Source organism: Sminthopsis crassicaudata, chromosome 4 (genome assembly GCF_048593235.1).
Source record: "Sminthopsis crassicaudata isolate SCR6 chromosome 4, ASM4859323v1, whole genome shotgun sequence".
Lineage (NCBI taxonomy): Eukaryota > Metazoa > Chordata > Mammalia > Dasyuromorphia > Dasyuridae > Sminthopsis > Sminthopsis crassicaudata.
The window spans coordinates 464,382,351-464,399,513 of record NC_133620.1 but is presented as its reverse complement, the minus strand read 5'-3'; the positions used below and the strand labels follow the sequence as shown (position 1 = coordinate 464,399,513).

The 17,163-nt window shown below is 47.3% G+C and overlaps 1 protein-coding gene across 5 annotated transcripts in view; it reads left to right on the top strand.

Annotated features, from left to right (window-relative positions):
* The window catches only part of FKBP6 (FKBP prolyl isomerase family member 6 (inactive)), a 34,318-nt gene that overhangs the window by 2,577 nt on the left and 14,578 nt on the right, over positions 1–17,163 (top strand). For 3 of the 5 annotated variants that reach the window (XM_074264102.1, XM_074264106.1, XM_074264103.1), the window contains 5 exons: positions 568–770; positions 5,217–5,336; positions 10,687–10,881; positions 11,381–11,490; positions 12,401–12,490. In XM_074264102.1, coding sequence (XP_074120203.1) covers positions 568–770; positions 5,217–5,336; positions 10,687–10,881; positions 11,381–11,490; positions 12,401–12,488 — 716 coding nt within the window. In that variant the 3' untranslated portion in view covers positions 12,489–12,490. Of the gene's footprint in view, positions 1–567; positions 771–5,216; positions 5,337–10,686; positions 10,882–11,380; positions 11,491–12,400; positions 12,491–12,706; positions 13,121–13,145; positions 13,970–17,163 lie in introns of those variants that run through there. The other 2 variants (XM_074264104.1, XM_074264105.1) reach the window with 2 other exon arrangements.

The window sequence follows — 17,163 nt, the reverse complement described above, 5'->3', positions numbered from 1 at the left end:
TCTCTGCGTTCTCCAAGACTCCCTGTCGTCCTTTCTTCTGGCACGGAAGACTTCCCTTCTGTTCACGTCCCTTAATTTGACCAGCCATTCCCCAGTGCGTGTGCGGCACCCCTTAGTGTCTGCTTCTTTGCCCCTCCAAAAAGAGCAGCTGTCAATCATTTGGTGCCCTTCTCTCCGAGGACTCCAGGCCCAGCACACACTGCAGTGGTCAAAGGGACTATAGCTTAGTGATGCGGGCGTCATCCCACATTGGTGCATGATGACTGAGAAGGAAACCATTCCCTAAGGCGGAAGGCTTGGAAAGCTGGGGGAGAGTGGAAGCAGAGTTCTTGTGGGAGACTATTAGATAGTGAGGTGAGAGGGCCCGGGCCAGACTGGGGAGAAGCTGGTTAGTGGTTAGAGCCAGGATCCGCTGCCCGTCCCCAGTGTTGGTCTCTGATCCCCAGAGGGAGGCCCACACGACGGTCATTGGATGACCAGTGGGTCCGTGGTGAGCCTTTTGTGTCCTCTCTCCTTTGGAAAACTAGAAAAAGGCAGGTGATCCAGCCCGTGCTTCTTCTGTTCTAGAGATCACTCTGTGGGGAATGGAGGTGGGCCTGCTGACAATGCGGAAAGGGGAGCTGGCGAGGTTTCTCTTCAAGCCGCGATACGCCTACGGGGCCCTGGGCTGCCCGCCCTTGATTCCGCCCAACACCACGGTCCTGTTTGAGCTGGAGCTGCTGGACTTCCTGGACTCCGCCGAGTCCGATGAATTCTTCGCCTTAACTGCCGTAAGTCCCGAGAGCAGACCGGGCTTGTGGGGATGGCCTCTCTCTGGCCGCAGTATCCTGCAGAGGGACATTTGTTTCTTGGTTTTCATCTGTCTTAGCCAGATTCTCCTTTCCCCACTTCCCTTCTGAAGCCTTCACTGGTGGGGAATGGGGACCCATGCAACTTAACTTTGTGTGTGTTTTTATTAAATCAGATGAGAGAACAGATATGAAATCTCTTCACAAATGTAAAGCAGTGGTAGTGATGATGTGCCACTAAGTAGAAACACTAAGTTTTTGCTAATTCATTTATATGATATCTTACTACCCTAATTACTAAACTTGCTTCCTGAATAGTCTTGGTCAGACAATGTGTTGTTTTAAACATCAATATAATATGATACCTATAGCCATTTAATTACACCTTCTCTTATTTTACATTTCCTCATCACACATTTATTTTTTTTTTTTTTTTGCCCAGGGACATAGCTAGGAAGTATTAAGTGTCTGAGGTCAAATTTGAACTCGGTCCTCCTGACTTCAGGGCTGGTGCTCTATCCACATGTTTACCATTTTTAAACAGAATCTGTGTTGGGAAGGATTTGGAAATCATTTAGGGTCATTCTGCTTGGCCAAGGATTCCATGTGTGACATCCTTGCAAATGGTTGTCTTAACATTCCCCTGAAACCCAGTTGGATTCTTAACTTTTATCTTAGCAAAATTTCTTTTTGACTTTTACCCATTGTTGTAACCCCTCACCAACATGCAAGATCCTATCTCATCTGATGCATCGGCCATCCGAGCTTTGTGTCATCTGGTCAGTTTGACAGAGACGCCATCTTTGCTTTCTTTCAGTTCGTTGAAAGAAGCTTTGACCTGCACAGAGGTAAGGAAAAGACCCCTCAGGCAGTCTCTTAACGAGGCTATTCAAGATGAACCCTATCTGAATGAAGCTACACTGGCCCTTAAAGATTGTAGAGTGCCTTACTAAGTGAAAAACCATTCCCTTTATGTTACATTCTGAAATGGCAAGATAAGCTCCAGATAGGTGCAAGAGTGACATTGAAAACAAAGGAGCAAATGAGAAGATACCTTTTGCATCACTGAAGAACACGTGACCAAAACAGATGAAGTGATTATATAAGAAATGTGTGTATGGGGGACAGGGGTGTGCAATTTAAAAGGTTTTGCCACAAGCAAGGCTAAAATGAGAAGAAAAGCAGGCAATTGGGGCACAAAATGTTAGCAACAAATTTTACTGGTAAATATCTTGTCCCTGAGGTAGATTGGGAGTTGGTTAAGATTTATAAGCATAAAAGCCATTTCCAGATGAACAACTGGTCAAAAGACTATGAGCCAGCCATTTTCTGAGGAAGAAATCCAAGCTATTGATTGTAGAATGGAAAAAAAAAAAAAAAAAAAAAAAGGTACTCCCATGTTTAACCTATGTCGGATTGCTTGCTGTCCTGGGGAATGAGGGAGTGAGGAAGAAAAATTTGGAACATAAAGTTTTGCAAAGGTGAATGTTGAAAATATCTTTGCATGTATTTGGGAAAATGAAGTTATTAAAATTAAAAGAAGCTGAGAATTAAAAGGCTACTTGTCTGTATAAAAGGATAATCTGACTCACAAAACAAAATAAGCAAATAAAAAAACAAAACCATGTTTTAAGTCTCTGATAATTGGGGAAATACAATTAAAGAAGTTCTGGAGGTTCTGCTTCACACATCAGGTTGGTTAAATTGACAAAAAAGGAAACGACTGATGGTAGAAGATAAATGGAATGTTGTTGTCCCATTAGAAATGATAAAGGGGAAGGTTTTTCTTGGAAAGACGTGTTTGATCCAGTGTGTAGTGAAGTGGCAATTTGTGAACTAAGACAGTGTGGGAAGATTTTAGAACTCTTCTCAAGGTGTGACTAAAGAGGCCTCGTCAAGAAACCTGCATCCGCTTGCTGACAGTGAGATTGGACTTGGGTCCAGATTGGGATGTAGCCAAGGCTGAAATTGGTTTGACTATGAAGATTTGTTACAGAGGCTTGATTAAGGAAGAAAAATTGATTTTTCTTAATTGAAAACAAATTTTAAACATACAAAATTTACATTACAACTGGAATTTTGCTAGAAATGAAGTCCAGCTCTCTGATCTGTGGTGTGCAGAATCCCCTCTCTCCATTTGGTTATTTTTAATTGAATTAGCCTTGGTCCTTTTCTAGTCAGGTGACGTCTCTTCTATCCTGAACAGTCTCAGCTGCCTCTTTCAGGCTCTTTGGTGCCTCCTGATGATCCCATCAAGTTCACTGGGGGGAGCCTGATGCTTTCTCACTACCTTCTCAGCCTGAATTTCCACTCTCTACTTGAACGTTTTCTCAGAACATGAAATGCAAGTTGAATTGCTTTGCCTTCTTTCTCTACCTCTTTATTAGCCCACCCATCTCAAACTGGCCCTTTGTGCTTCTTCTGAATCTCCCTGTCTTCAACAGAACACAGAAACTCTCGTTCTTTATATCCCCAGTACCTTTTGAACTTAAAAGGCTTGTGACTTTTTTTGTGGGAATGTATGACTTTTTTTTTTTTTTCGTATTAATCACACTGGTCTCTAAGTAGTTTGCCCTTTTCATCTTTTTTTAAAGAAACATTTTTTAACTTTAGAATTTTAGCATAGGGAGCCTTCCTGCAATCTGGGGCTCCCTTCCTCAATGGAATCTTAGATCACTGGATCCTGCCTCTTTTCTCCAAATCCTGTGAAATCCCCCTGCCTCATAGAGATGCCCGTGTTTCCTAGTTCTCATTTCTCACGTTCAGGGATGACCATTGTTTCTGTTTCAGCGAGCAGCTTTCTGTGAAGGGGCAAGAAAGTGAGGGCAGGATGTAGTCAAGAAATAAGCCCTTGGTGGTTGAGTGTGCGCAGTGATGTGAAGGGCGAGATTGCCAGCCTCCCTGAGTGTGGCCGAAGGCACGTTGAGGACTCGGCCTTTCCAAGTGTGGCTGAGTTGCACATGAACCTTCCCAGGTGTGGCCAAGGGCTTGTGAAGATACAACCTCCCCAGCTGTGGCTGAGGATCCATGAGGACACGGCCTCCCCGAGTGTGGTGCTCAGAGACTGGGAGGAAGCTTGATGGAGATAGTGCTGTCTGGTCCCCCCAAGAGCTGCCTCCTTTGCCCCAGGCCAGGCCCTCCCCCTAGGATCTCCTGTCAATAAGGGGCTACCCAGCATTTCCCTGCTCACCTGGTGTTCATTCTTGCCAACACCTGTGATGACTGTGGGAGGAAGAGACGTGTGGATGAAAGCGGTAGAGGGGACACAGGTGTCGAGCAACTCTCCCCTCTGCCCCTGTGCTGTGGTGGTCATTCTCTTGTCGAAGCATCTTCGTGTGGCTCCCTCCTGGCCAGAGGAACTGCCCCCTGGGGCTTGTTTCCTCCAGCTGGAGCTATATTATCTGAGCTGACTTTCCTAAGACAGGCTCTTCTTTCTTTGCTCGAGGCTGTCTCCCATCTGGACTCGAGTCCACTTTCTCCTGGATGGGTGTGGTCTCCTGGGCAAGTTGCCCCTGTCGAATGGAAGGACCCCCTTCTTGTAGCATTTCTGGGAGAGGCGAGGAAGGATCCCCTCCAGAGGCCTCGGCTTGCTCTTCCCTGCCGGCAGGGGTCAGTACTCCTCAGGCTGTCTCTTGTCCTGATTATAGTAAAGGTAAAGTGACAGTCAATCTTTGGGGACACAAGCCGCTCTCTGCCATTGGACTTGACTAATGAACTTTCCTACAATCAGTTAAAGATTTTAACACCTCATCTTCTCTGCAGGCTGTCTTGAACTTTGCGATTGAATAGATTGGACTGGGAAGGGAGTGTGGGTGAGGTCAGTTGATCAAGGCCTCTGTGAACAGCTCTTCTGACTAGGGAGCCCCCAGGTATAAGATAGAGCATAAGGGAGACAGAACGAGTGAGCTAGGCAGTAGGTAACAGGATCCGGATAGATTGCTGTTGAGGAATGAAGGGGAGCACCCGGGGAGTAGGAGGCTTGTGTCAGACTTCAGGTGGACCTTCCTGTGGGAGGATGCCAGAGGGAGAAGTCTGATGGGAGGAGTAACAGCAGGGATGGGCCTGAGGATGCAGATTGGGAGTGTGGAGCATCAGGTGGGAGTCTCTTCCTGGGCTCTCTAAGTCTCTGGTGTTTGAAGAAGAGCCAGCTATGGGCCAGTAGATTCTCAGACCTTTCCCAGCTGGGATATTAGAGGGGAGACTTGGAGTCTGGACTTTACTGGTTGCAGAGGGGCTGGTGTCCATCAGGTCACAAGCAGATTGACCTGGTTTCAGGACTGGGGCCTTGACCTAGCTCAGTGGTTCAGCCACGTCTGGCCAGAGCAAACTTTCCAAACTCCTATCTCAGGGAATGGCCTTGGTCTTGCAGTGGGCCAAGCCCCTGAGCTTAGCGGTGTCATCACACAGGCCTTCGTTTTAATCCCTCAGAAGCAGCAGGACGTGTTCCCTCTCGAGAAGGTGCTAAAGGTGGCGGGCACAGAGCGGGAGTTTGGCAACTACCTCTTCCGCCAGAACCGCTTTCACGATGCCAAGGAGAGATATAAAAGGGTAAGACTCCTGTGGGCGGGCTCCATGGGATTCCTTCTGGGACCCGTGTTAGACTAAACTCACTTTTGGCATGGGTAACTTGCTGCCACCCCCTCAAACTGTGCTTGGCGTTTTCAGTGGTATCCAATCCTTTGTGACCCATTTTGGGGTTTCCTTGGCAAAGACACCACGGGGGTTTGCCGTTTCCTTTTCGGCTCATTTTATACATGAAGAAACTGAGGCAAACAGAGTAAAGAAGTAACGTGTCCAGGGCTACCAGCTGGTACCGTGAGCTGTGGGCACGGAGAAGTAGCAGCCTTATGAGTATGGGGGAAGACAGAAGGAGGATGCTGTCTTCCAAGACGGGGTATCTGGTCCAGGCTCACTACAAGTCTGCAGGAATAACTGTAAGTTCCTAGAGAGGTGTCAGTGTGGCAAAGAAGGGAGACTAGGTTGTTAGGTTCCCTATTCTCAGTATGGGGCAGCCAGGTAGTGAGGTAGATAGGACACTGGGCCTGGAGTCAGAAAGTCCAAAGTTCAAATTTGACCTCAAATACTTACTGGCTGTGTGACCCTCGACATGTCATTGAACCCCTGCTTGAATTAATAATCAGAGAAGGAAATGGCAAACTTCTCCAGTATCTTTGCCAAGAAAACCCTATAGAGAGCTGGTCCACACGCTCACAAAGAGGTAGATACAATAGATTTAGTACATTGTTTAGTACACGTGAATGGTGTGGAAGGTAAGTCGGTGAAAGGTCCTTTCACCTTTTTGTGGATACCCTCATTTTGATTTGCCCAAGAAATCCTGGGTTGGGGTAGGGCCAAAAAAAGGAACCTTAAAGTCTGCCCCAGTTTCAGCTTCGTCTTTGCATATCCTGAGCTGAGTCCCAGGCCGTCCCAAGCTTTGTATGTTTCCCAATATTCTCCATATTTGTGAGGTTTAAGTATAGCAGTGTTCCCTGGCATTAATAAGTTTATTCAGCCATTCTCAAATTGTTAGATTTGGCCTCTAGCCTTTATCATTAAAACCTATAGGTTTTAATATATGTATGGCTGGGTATATGTCCCTTCTAGAACATGTTTATGGTCTTGGCAGTCAGAGGGTTTTCTGAGATCAGCAATTCCTTATTTATGATAGATTGTTCCAGAAAGTCTACCAGTTCATTGTTCTAAGCCCAATGCTGGGACTATTTCCCCCCAGTCAAATCAATACTAAATTTTATTATTATTTGTCAATAATCATCATTAATATATCATTAGTTATAATTTTATCATTATCAAAAACATTTTATCACAAGAATGAATTTATCATTTATTATCAAAACACACCATCTTGGCTGTGAGTTTTGAAATCTGAGTTATTTCAATTTTCATTTCTCAATTATTGAAGTTTAAACACTTTTATGTGGTTATTAATAACTTTAATACAACACCTGCTTGATCATATACTTATCCATTTATTTTGGGAAACAGATGTTACTATAGTAAATTTGTTAATTCCTTATAGATTGTGTGTGTGTGTGTGTGTGTGTATGTATTTCAAAATTTTATCATGTATTTGCGCTATGAAGTTTTCTCTCAATTTTTCTATCAGATATGTTGCTTCTTATTATGTAAAATGAGCTTATTTTTATATAATTGAGCCCATCTATTTTCTCTTTGATTTTCCCATTTATTCAATATAGATTTTTTCTCTCCAATTAAAATTGTTTTATTATAGTTTTTAATTTACCAGATCTATGCATGGGTAATTTTTCAGCATTGACAATTGCCAAACCTTTTGTTCCAACTTTTCCCCTCCTTTGACCCTGCATGAGCAGTATTTTCTCTCAAGCCCATGTCCCGTCTGCAAAATGGGGATAATAATAGCACCTTCCCCTTTCCTCCTGTTCCCTGTTGTATGAAATTACCTGTCATTCCCCAGACTCTTCTCCTTATTTGAAGAGAGGTTTACTTGAGAACCCTGATTATGCAAGGTCATTTTCCTAATTTTTCCCTTCCCTTTCTTTCTCTTCTCTTTCCATTCTCCTCTTATGATTATAAAGCTATACCATGGTCATTCCCAGGCCCTCTCTGACCCCAAAGATAATGGGGACATGGCTAGCATCCTCCTAGTTAGAGTGGAAGTGATTTGGTCTTGCTTTTTGTTTACTTTTATGTAAAGTTTGAACATCAGAGTTCTGGTTTTTTTGTTTGTTTGTTTGTTTTTTTTTTAAAGCAGGAGTGCTTGGAAGGATTATATTCGTTTTTGTTGGGTGAGGGATCCTCAATTGTAAGCTTAATATCCTATTCCAAACCCTTCACTGCTTTGTAGTGATAGCTACTAAATTAGGTGTGATTCTGACTATGACTTTTCAGTAGGAATTCTTTTCTTTCTGTCTGAAGCAGTATTTTTTCTTTGACCTAGAAACTCTGAAGTTGGGCTATGATGTTTCTGGAAGTTTTTATTTTAGAGTTTTTCTTTCAGGACTTGACCCATGGATTCTTTCTACTTCTACTTAGCCTTCTGGTCCTCAGTTTTGGGCAGTTTTCTCATATGATTTCTTGAAATAGGAATGTCTAGACCAGAGGTTCTCAAACTACAGCCCGCGGGCCAGATGCGGCCCACTGAGGACATTTATTCGGCCATCCAGGTTATGGCAAATAGGCTGAGGGGTGGAGACAGAGTGTGAGCTTTTGTTTTTACTATAGTCCGGTCCTCCAGCAGTCCTGAGGGACAGTAAATTGGCCCCCTATTTAAAAAGTTTGAGGACCATTGGTCTAGATTCTCTTTTTAGGTTGTAGTATTCAGAAGATCCTTTTATGGGTTCTATTGCTCCAGAATTTGTTTTGAGGAATTATTTTTCAGTCGTTTGGAGGGACCCCTCAGATGTGTCCGCACCTTGCTCTTCTCTCTTGACTCCACCCTGCTCTGTTCTTTAGGGAAGGGTCTGGGCTGGCTGTCTTGCTGATTTCTTAGGTTGTTTTATTCTAGATTTCAGAGACATCTCAGATTGGAGAACTGCCAGCTTTAGCAAGCCCAAAGAAATCAATCCAAAGCAAAGACTGATTTTTGTGCCCCACCCCTTTCAAATTCTGGATGTTCATGATCTAGTTTTGGGGTTTGAGCAACTAGAGATGCTGTTGGAGTCAGCCACTGTCGGCTGGTTTGTGGTGAAAGAATTGTGACATGATGATGGAGCAGAAATTCCGGCAGGTTTGGACTGGGTGGGGGTGTGAGCCACACAGCCACTGCTTCTGAACTTGCTCTTCTCAGCACACCACCTAACTTGGATTACCCCCATGGGTGTGGGCATATTCTCAGGTCACTCTGGATCCACTGGTACCCCAGTGTCAGTAGACTTCGCTGGCCCAAAAAATAACTCACTGTGCCTTTTTTCTCTTGGTACTCCCCATAACGATTCAGTCTGGAGTGTTTTCTAGTCTTTTTGGAGAAGGAAAGATCACTATACTTTTCTCCACTCCACCATCTTGGCTTCTACTCAGAGGTATTTTCCAGATCTCGAATTGAGGTGATCATTGATCTCAAGTGGTGCTGAGGAAGATTTTGACCTTCTCCAGAATGGGGAGGATCCCATACACCAAAGTTTTTGTCATTCACATGCAGAGAATAGAACCCTGAGTTTCCCATCTCCTCACCTTTATGATTCACGTGCACCTCTCTTGATCAGTCTTCGGTATTTTCTCCATCTCAATTGTCTTGATTTTTTCAGCCCGTATTCCAGAAAGACCTTTGTGATTTGGCTTTCCCTGGGGGAAGAAAAATATGGGAAAACAATGGGCAGCATCCGAAATTATTTAAGACGAGGACAACCATTCTCTAAAACTGTCATTTCTGGTCCTTCTACCCCAGGAGGATGTGTTGTTTATGCTGTGCTATCTCCTTCAGCCCTGCAAATAAGTGGGCTCGACTGGATGCCTTTTTCTTACAGCATTTAAAGGCAGGGAAGGAATTGGGGAGCTGCTGCTAGGGGAAGCTAGAGAGACTGCCATGTGAATTAACAGTAGCTGGGGATTGGGGCTCTTGAACCCCAGCAGAGGCAGCTTCAGAGCCAATGCCTGCCTTTAAGCCAGGCTCCCCTTTTGGTACAAGGAATAGAAGCCCATTGCTGTTTCGCCCTTAGTACCAGGAACTTCTAGGGAAGACCATGTTGGCAGCACTCCCTCTTGCTGCAGGGAGAGGGTTTCGGCCAGGAGGGTGGCTAATGGGGATGACACTGAAGGGATAAGTCCAGCTAAGCTCCTGGAAGGACTAGTGAGAAAGGCTGGAGATTGCTTTAGCCCGGGTCCTCCTGTACTTATAGGGGGTTCCACTCTCATAGTCTTTGCCTTGATTTTTCCTACAACCTTCAAGGTCCAAGGGAAGGGGAATGCTCTGGAGCTAAGGGCATGATACCCAGAATGGGAACACTAGGAGATTATAGAAGGCTGGGAGATAAGGAACGGCTTGACTATCTTCGTTGCAATTCTTTTATATTAATAAATAACAATAAAAAATAACTAATGAAAACCAAGGGCTTAGAGAAAGTTGATGGTTTCTGTCCCCTAAGTATAGAAGGTCAGATTGAGCTAGAACTCTCTTATAGATAGGAATAGGGGCTCTAGGGCTGTACATATTGTTATTTTTAAGGTCTTCTTAAGGAATATTTAATATTAACTCTCAGCCTAGAATTCAGAGGGTGTCGTGCTTTTAGTCCTTTTGAAATTGTACAGCTTGGTGGGAAAAGTGGTTTGTACCTGAGCAGAGGGGAAAAAAAAAAACCTTTGTGTGGGTGGTGATGGGTGAGACAGACACCAGTAACTTGAGTAGAGCACCACCTGGCGGGAACATTACAGGTCACACACTAATTGGAAAGGAACCCTGTCTTAGCCTACACAGGTCGGGACCATCGGGCACCACGGGCTTGTTGGTGACTCCCGTGTGCCAGGCACTTGGCTTGCCAAGCACTGCCATGAAAAGCATGGCCAGTGGAGACTCCCCTGTGCCCTCTGTTTTCTCTGGCTGGATTTTATGTCATCTCTGTGTTCCCCTTGTGTGAGTTTCCAGCCTATGTGCTTTCACAAGAGGGAGTATTTCCTTGAAAGCAAAGGATGAGAACTCTTTGAACTTGGAAGTGGAAATGCATTTGCTTGTTTTCTGGTGGCGCTTCCTAAGTTGTATCGTTGGGCCTTGTTGGGTTTCTCATCAGTGAGCAAACATGAGGCTTCTGGGTGTTAGGCCTTGTTTCAGATGCTGAAGATAGAAGGGCACGGACAAATCAGGGTTTATCCTCGGGGCTCTTGTGGGGACAAGCTTTCTGGTCCGGTTTTGGGGTGCTCACTCCCTCCAATGTCAGACTTGTTTGTCACTTGCTTTGTTTCCCTCCAGGCTTCCTTGATTCTTTGCCGCAGGCCTTTCCACCCTGGGGAACAGGGTCAAATAGAGAGTGCCAAGCTCCTGGTCTTCCTTAACCTGTCTTTCACTTACCTCAAGTTGGAACGACCCAGCCGGGCCCTGATCTATGGAGAGCAAGCCTTGGCTATCGATCAGAGAAACGCGAAGGCCCTCTTCAGATGTGGACAGGTGAGCCCAGAACTGGGAAATCCTCAGCCTAAAGTGGAAGCCTGCTCTAAGCCCACATTCTTCTAATATCCCCTGGCTGTGGGTGGCCAGGTCCTAGAGCACAGCTGCCCCAGCTTCTCTTGGGGCTCAAGCAGAAGCCCAGGAGGCGGCCTTCCGATAACTGTTCTCGTAGGCCTCAGCTAAGGGACTCCTGTCCATGAGTATCCATTAATATCAATGTCATCCGGACCCGCCTTCTATATCTATGGCTATGGTTAATTTTTTGTGGGGGGGAATCTGGACCTTGTTCTTATCTTTTTTCCAAGTGCTTTATAATCTCACCTGACCTATGTCTTAGAGTTTAGCCCTTACCCATTTCTTTTAGGAAGATTAGGTGATTTGATGACTCGGCTGACCTCCTACCCTTACTAAATGTGCATCATTTCAAAAACTTTACTTTTCCCTGTTTGTTTTTTCTTTTCCCAAATAAGCATTAAATTCTTAACATCTTTAATGGCAGGCGTGTCTCATCATGACTGAGTATGAGAGAGCCCGGGATTTCCTTGTCCGAGCCCAGAGAGAACAGCCGTTGAATCATGACATCAACAACGAGCTGAAGAAGCTAGCCAGGCAAGTGCCTCTCCTCCTGCCTCGTCGTCAGGCTGGGGACGGTCTGGCCCCTGGGCCTGTGTCATGAAGAGTATGGGGGGCTTATTTCATGAAGGATTTGGTGTGCCCAAGGATGGAGGGAAGTGTGGGATTCTAGCCTTACTGTGCTTCGGGTTTCCAAAGGAATCCCTAAAACTTCTAAAATGTTTAGAACGTTCTGGATATTTCCTTTCTCATGTTGAAAAATAACCCTCTCAGGTCAGGGATGCTGGGCGATGATTCTTTACAAGAAAATGTTATAATTGGCAATTGAAAGCCTTTGTGTTCTAGGACTGCTGAGCCAGGAGCCACGTGAGCCGTGGAAGAAGTTCATCTTCTCCACACAGGGTCTGTGAAGTTGAAAATAATCTCGCTTTTACCTGTATTCCATTACTTATTTTATGCATTGAAAAGAAGGCTGGAGAGGGGCAGCTAGGTGGCACAGTAGATAGAGCACCAGCCTTAAATTCAGGAGGACCCGAGTTCAAATGTGGTCTCAGACACTTAACATTTCCTAGCTGTGTGATCCTGGGCAAGTCACTTAACCCCAGCCTCAGAAAAAAAAAAGAAAAGAAAAGAAAGAAAGAAAAGAAAAGAAGGCTGGTACCCAGAGGCTCCATGGCGCTACAGCCGTAGGAGAAGGCTTCTCTGGCCCCGTCAGGCTGCCCTGTAGAAGGCTGAGCTCCCTTTTGGTCCAGCTAGTCTGAATCATCTGACTTGGGCCTTGCAGCCTCCGAGGCATCCTCTCTGCTCCATAGAGGCGGGCAGCACCCTGTACAGGGACCCTGTGCTCTGGGACAAAATGGCCAGAGGTCTTACTCTCAGGGACCTTGTACGTGTCCCTCCCTACAAGCTGAGGCCCTTTAGAAGAAATTGTTCTCTCTCCCAAAAGCTGTTACAGACACTACATGGATAAAGAAAAGGAAATGTGCTACCGGATATTTTCTCCTCTTAATTCTTCGGCTGTGCAACAGAACTGAAGGTAAGTTGAAACTGGGCTGAAGACTGGTGCTAATGGAGGGCTTGAAGGATAGATTATGGATATGGCAGCCCCGGGTGGGAGGGATAAGTCACTCCTGGAAGTGCATGTGGGAGCCACAGGCCTGATGGGGAAGGGGTCGCCTCTCCTGAGGTCTGAGGCCACATGTGGATTAATGCTTCTCCTGTCATGGTCCCCCAAGCACTCATTTGTCTGTAGATGTCTCTTCCTCCCAGCACCCCTGACCATCGGTCATGGGTGAGGGTCACCAGCCCCATTCCACAAATGGAGAAACTCAAAGTCTGAGCACTGGAGGGATTTGCCCGTTACCCAGGAGGGAAGCGGCTCCACACCTAGGACTTGGTGGGTCTCTCCCACCAGGCTGCCCTACATAAACTGTGGGTGCCGCAGTTGAGCTGAGAGCCAGCAGTGGGAGTGCCCATGCTCTCACCCTAGTTTGTGTGGGGCCCTGCCTCTTGGCACCTTCTGGTGCTGAGACCACGACCCAGATTCCCTGGGCCCATCTTCATTGGGAGAGATTTGCCTTTTCAACCCTGGGGTTGTCTTGGGGGAGGTTTCACAGTGGGCTTTTCTGCTTGTCCCCATAGCATTTGAGAAGTCTTTAATAAACACATTTCCATCCCATTCCATGTCAGAGCCCCTGGAGAATTAAATCCAGCACTGTTCCCACCATTAAGATTTCCCTGAATGCACAGAATAATACACTTGCTCGGTCAACTGTTACTTAATCCATGGAAAAAACCCACCTGCCTCAAACACCTGCTGGGCTGCATAGATAAGTCTGTTCTCCTGAGGGAAATTAAACAAGAGAGGGACTAACAACAGCTGCTGAACGAACACACAGTGATAAACCTTGGCTTTGTGGAGGCCTCCGTCCTCCATCCTCCCCGAAAGCGGCTTGGCCTGAGAGGCCGTCAAAGGGCCCATTCATGATCACGCCATTCAAAGGGGCCTCAGAGCCACCGCTCCCTGCCTGCTCAGGTGCGCCAGATTGGGACCAGCAGCAGACGCCCGTCCCGACCCTCCCCCTCATCCCTGTGACTCGAAGGACTCGGAGAATAGAAAGATTTGCCAATATTTGAACTAGAGCGCAGCTTGACAGCTCCCCCTCCCCTTGTTTGGCTGCTCTCAGCATTGTTACACTCCAGTAAGGGGTCCGAGCCACTCAACAGGCACGATTTCCTTGCAGCCTCCAAGCTGCCCACGTTAAAGCCAGGGCCTTCTGACTTAGTCTGCCCAGCAGGTAGTGATGAACGTGGAGTCGGGTCTTCTTGGGCACCTCTGCCTCTGCTTCTCAGCCATGGATGGAGGTAACTACCTCCCAAGGCAGTGGTGAGGATGCAAGGAGATATTTCTAAAGTGCTCAGTCCTGGCCTGGCACTAGTAGAAACTAAATTAATGCTTGTCCACACCTTCCTCTTGTTCTGTCTTGTTCTATCCCTGGCCCTAATGTGAAAAGGCTTAGGTTGGGGTGGATGGGCAGTGGCATGGGGGCAGGTCCTGCCCTCTGCCCTCATTGCTCTCTATCCAGACTCTCTCCAGAGCCTTTAGGCAGGTGTGGGACCTTGGGCTGTCGGGGTTATTCTCATGTGGTGTCTGAGGCCCAAGCGCTTGAGCTTCTGAACCATCGTCACATGGCTGACAGCTCAAGCCAGGCCTTCCTTGGCCCACTTTTCTGAACCTGAACCTGAGCCTTGTTTCACCACAGCTGGAAATGTTACTTTTCCCAAGGTTAGTGTGAAAACAAAGCATTTTCCCCAGGGCACTAAGTGAAACCACCAGGCCGGTAGCTCCCCTTACCAGGGGTGGCAGTTTGGGATCCCAGAGAACTTGAGCAGATTGGCAATAGTAGAGCCTTTGATGAGGCTTCTCCCAGCAGCCTCATGGACGAGAGGCAAGTGTGAGCAATACAGTCCACTCTGGATAGTTAAGAAAAGTGCCCAAGAATGTTGATAGGGGAGAGGTGCCAGCAAAATCACTGGAAATAGGAAGCGAAAAATGGCCGGTCTGTAAAAGGAAAGAATTGGGTCCTGGGTCAGAGATCGAGACGCTCTTCCCAGCATGAGAAGCTGCAAAGCAGGACTGTCACACTCAGACCAACCTAAACCCCTGGGGGCTGCCATGCTAACATCACCAATGATTGGTTAAACATTCCCAGTTATATCTGAGCCTGGTTCAGCCACCCTCAGAGGCAGGGGCCCTGGCCTGATGGGTCCCTAACAGAAAATTTCCAAAAGCCAGCGTTGGAAAACTGAAATGTGATGCTAGCTCTGGTCTGTGCTCGTGCAGCTTCATGGGATAATGGCTTTCGACCAGAAAGACCCAGATTCTCCTGACCGGTCCTTGGCTCTCTTCACCATCACCTTCCTCTCATCCAGAGCTAGGGGCCTTGTGCTTAATCCATCTCTGCCTTCCCAAACAACCTGTTACCTCTCTAACCTTCGGTTTCCTTCTTTAAGAAAAAAATGTTATCTGAAGTCCCTTTCAACTCCAGATCCCAATACCTGTACTGTGGGACCTGACTAGATCCACAGTGGGTAAGCTCTCCCTCCAGAGCCCTTAAGGTCAGGGCCGGGGGACGGAGAGATGACCTGTTTGGGGATAGAGTGCTCCCATGTTTTCTCACCAAAGGCACCACGATCACTTTAACTCAATTTCCAATTCAAGCTCTGATGGAGACTCTCCTAAAGGTTTGAGAGGCACAATTTTTAGGCTTTCCCCTCTGCGAGGGCTGCTGGTTTTATAGCTTTCTGCTGGCGTTTGTTTAGGGATTTCTCTCCTCTGCTTGCACGGAAAAGAAATTTAAACCTTGGAGAATTGGATTAAGCGATTAAACCACATTGCTTGGCCTGTCCAACTTCAGGAAAAGAATATCTTAATTTTTAAAAAATATCTCCTTCTGGGAAGAGCAGTGGCAGGTCCCCAGGAGCTCCATGGTGATGGGCAGCTTGGGCGGAGCACGGGACTCATTTTATTCGATTCCGCTGTCGCAGGGCCCATTGGCAGCTTGGCCCTCTCCCCTAAACCGAGTGCTGGAGGAGCGGCCAACATCAACACGCCGAGCCAGCACAGCAGGAAGCTTCTGGGCATTTTGAGCCGGCAGTTCATTTCAGAGCATGTCTTTGCCTCCAGTTCAGGGACCTGGAGCAGCAGAGACCTGGCGTGACCGACCCCAGGAGCTAAAAGAGGAGACGCAGAGCGCTTGATGGCTTGGCTTTGGCCCGGCTCCACGTGTTGAACAAACGGGGGCTTGTGCAAAGCTCTGGCTCCCACCCGGTCTCCTCCTTCCCAAGGAGCCACGCTCCTCCTCCAGGGCGCCTCCTGCCAGACTTGCACTTTCTTGTAAGGCGTCGACAGTGGCGTTTTCTGGGCCTCTGCTGCAGATGGGATCCTGACCTTGGGGTGGCTGGGAAATAGCCTCCCTCCCCTGGGCCTCATTGCAAGGAGATTCCAGTGAATCGGCCCTTTGTGGTGTGACTATAAATAGCCCCCCTCAGGGTGCGTGAGTTTTCATTAAGACCCCTCCCTTGGAAAACATTTTCTCCGGTCAGTTTCTTTGGCCCCCTCGTCCCTCACCACATCCTCTGTTGGCTGCTGCCGCGGCTTCTATTCCTGACTCACGCTCCAGCTCGCTTCCTGCCCCAGGGAGGCACAGAGCTGGGCTTTATTACACTCCGTGCAACGGGAGGAGGCCTGGCAAAGCCCCAGTCCTTGCCCTCGCCCCACTCCCGGTCTGGGCAAAGGAGCTCCCTGTCGGATGCTCCTGGAGTCAGGACTGGGGGGCTCACCTGCAGTCTTGGCAAGGGACTCGACCCCAGGTGCTTTAAAGCCTCCGGGCCATCTGCCTCTTCACAAACGAGGGCCTCCGACCAGAACCACCGGACCCCCATTTAACTTTGTACTTACCTCGGTTTGTGTCAGGGACACAGCCTTTCTCTCCAGAAGCTTAGCACTGCCCATAAGAGGGTTTGTTCTTGGTTTTAAAGGAAACTTTCACACTATCTGGAGGCCTTAATGTCTCAAAGTAGTTTGTGTAGGAATTTGTTTGGGTACCACCATTGTATCACCAATCTGAGGAGACCCTGAGAAAAGCTGCTGACAACTCATGCTATTGCTGCCATTGATAGTCCAGGTGATAAGAGGGTCGTCTCATCTAGAACAACACTGGGAATTTACTACTGCCCTGGTGCCTACTTGTTGCTGGACATTTCACGTCCAGTACCTTTGTTCATCAGAGCTGGATGACTTGCTGGGAACATTGCTGTTTGAATGGTTACTGAGCCCAGAGTTCAAGGCCACATCCTTTGATCAAAACTTCTCTCCACCTCTCTTCTGAGAGAGCGACTCCCATTTAGCATTTCGGATGCCAAGAAGGGAGCTCATTCTGGGTCTGTGTGGTGTGTGCTGGCCTATGAAATCCTGCTCAGGCATGGGGCCATGTCCTTTGAGCACTCCTGGGAAGTCAGGCCCAATCTTCACCCATCTGGGGATCCAAAAGAGATGAAAAAGGAGAAACAGGAGGTACTGGGGGGGCAGGATAATAGTGCTCTGTGTCCAAGAAGCAGCAGATCACTGAGTGGACAGGAACTGCCCCAGAGTCACCTAAAGTGGTATTATCCCAGGTCCTTTTTCCTTTTTGACATTGATTTTTTTTT